We start from the raw sequence: 2,590 nt of genomic DNA on the forward strand, positions 1-2,590 counted from the left end.
CGTAGCAAAATGTTGCGCACCGGTTTGAGCTTGAACTTGCCCCAGTTCTTCTTCTTCTTCTTTGTTTTATGGCGAGTTGCAATCATTGCGCATATCGCCACCTACTGAGCTATTATGCAATAAGGATTTTCTTTTATTATATTGGTTGTTCTGTCTCAACTCTGAAGCCATCAAGAGTCCAGGTATCAGTTGGCGCTGCATGTTCAGTTCCTCCATCCTCCACACTGAACCCCTTAAACTCCAAACCGAAACAGAACATATTTTATATTATGTTCTTTTTATCTAGTCCTGTGCTATATACATTTTTTTATAAAATCATATATCCTGTTCTATCACTATTAAATTCATATCCCGATAAATATCCCACATCTTTATTCTTCTTACCTTTATCCTTTAGATATATCTAGTCCTGTGCTATATACATTTTTTTATAAAATCATATATCCTGTTCTATCACTATTAAATTCATATCCCAATAAATATCCCACATCTTTATTCTTCTTACCTTTATCCTTTAGATATGCTATTAGTTCCTTCCTATCCTCACTATACTTTATACATTCATATATTGCATGCTCAATTGTTTCTTTCTCACCACAAAATTCACATAAGCCGTTAACATGTACACCAATTAAAAACAATGAACCATTCAGCCCTGAATGACCCAGTCTTAATCTAGCTATTATCCCCTCTTCCTTCCTATTCCTTCCTCTTACAATAATTTTTTAAAGTCCAGTTACAAATCATCATGTATTAAATGCATATTGAATAGCACAAAATAAAATAAAAAATAGCACAAAATGATAAAATGGTTTTAAAAATAAAGCATATAAAGCTGATCGGTTATAATATTAATTTTTGATTATAATTATAAATATGTTTTTTTAAAAAGAGGTTTTAGATTTATGAGTAGCCTAAAATAAACTTACAAACTCGTTTACAACATGTATTTAATATCTCATACGTACATTTTGAAATCAGTGTGTACTTTGAAAACATGAGTTGCTAACAAGATCTTATGGACAACAACGTCCCTGCTGGAACAAAAACTAAAGAAACCATCACAGAAATTCTAATGTTTTTTTCCACTAAAAATACCATTACAAACATTACAAACCATTACCATTACAAACTTTTAACCATTAAAAATGCTTTTCTGTATGTGTTTTTATCACCAATAGAAGGTGACCAGTAGAACCCATTTCCATTAAAACCAGTACAATTCTCAATATAACCAGTAAAATCATTACAAATTCTGTGATGGTTTCTATTGTTTTTTTTCACCAGGGGTTCGTCTGAAGCGCATAAACTCAAATTTATGTGGTAGATGTCATGTAGAAACGTGTTAACCAATACACAGCAGCTTTTAAATTCACATTTGAGGCAATGATTCACGTCTGGTCAATGAAAGTGAACAGCTCACTGGCGGGAAAGATTCAGACCACTTGGAATGTAGCGCATGAGTCATATGTACTATTGTAGTATTTTTAGAATACTTTTTATTGAGCTTTTTCTGAGATTTGAACACGCCATTCCAGTTCCCATTCATACAAGCAACCACTAAATAATTCTGGTGCTGAACAGAGGAAAGAAAATAATGAGGTTTGGAATGAAATGAGGGTGAGTGAATGAGGACAGAATTTAAAGGCTCTTAAACTACTGAATGAAAGTTCTAGTTTAATTTAGACTATGCCAGGAAATCAGTATTGCTGTTTTATAATTTTTGAAAACACAAACATATTAAGTTATTTATTTATTTATATAAATATAAAATCTGGAGTTCTTTATTTTGACAAAGCTTTATTATTTCTGTCCATTCCCATGATATTAAAACAGAAATAACAGAAAATAAATATTAAATATCCACATTCTAGGCACTCTGCATTCTGTTTAGTTCAGTATATGACCCTAAAGAGCATGCAGAGGGTGGTTGTCAGCTGTTAATAATCAAGTAGCTGGCGGCCACTCCAAATGACGTCAAGCATTCCTCCCTCACATCAGGCTCTCTCTGATCCAGCACCTCTTCCAGATCGCCTGTATACCCTCTCCTCAGATGCCGCCTTCATATTTTTCACTCTGAGCTTATTAATGTTAGAACATGATTGCTGTACTCTCTCCTCAAAGGTCCAGGCCCCTCCAGGTGTGCGCAGACCACCCTTGGCCCTTGTTGTTTATATAACATCAAGCTAAGCTCTTTCATGTGCACCACACTTTTAGGAACCACTGGGAAGGAAAAGATTCAGCCTGCACCCCCTACGCCCTCATCTCAAGGATAAACATGATTCTGAAGTACATGCATATTAAGCCTGTGTGCATAGTGTCGGTGTGTTTCACATATGGGAAAACCATAATACTTTATGCTACAGGAGTGCAGGGATAATTGTGACACTTTTGGTTTTTGCAAATCTGTTCAGAACATATTTAGCCTAAAAAAATTCTAATTTTGCCTCAAACATCTTGAACGTGTCAGTTAAAGGAATAGTTCACACAAAAATGAAATTTTTTGTTGTTTCTTCATTGGACCATATTTGGAGAAATGTAGCATTACATCACTTACTCACCAATTGATCCTCTGCAGTGAATGGGTGCC

At 34.6% G+C, this 2,590-nt stretch overlaps 1 protein-coding gene across 1 annotated transcript in view; it reads right to left on the reverse strand.

Annotated features, from left to right (window-relative positions):
• LOC107577576 (serine/threonine-protein phosphatase 2A 65 kDa regulatory subunit A beta isoform-like) overlaps positions 1 to 2,066 on the reverse strand; it is a 5,885-nt gene extending 3,819 nt beyond the window's left edge. The window contains exon 1 of the mRNA XM_016263635.1: positions 2,043 to 2,066. Within this exon, the coding sequence (XP_016119121.1) occupies positions 2,043 to 2,066 (24 nt within the window). The remainder of the gene's footprint in view (positions 1 to 2,042) is intronic.
• Between the last annotated feature and the right edge of the window lie 524 nt (positions 2,067 to 2,590).

Source organism: Sinocyclocheilus grahami, unplaced genomic scaffold (assembly GCF_001515645.1).
Source record: "Sinocyclocheilus grahami isolate Dianchi unplaced genomic scaffold, SAMN03320097.WGS_v1.1 scaffold6414.1, whole genome shotgun sequence".
Classification (NCBI taxonomy): Eukaryota; Metazoa; Chordata; class Actinopteri; order Cypriniformes; family Cyprinidae; genus Sinocyclocheilus; species Sinocyclocheilus grahami.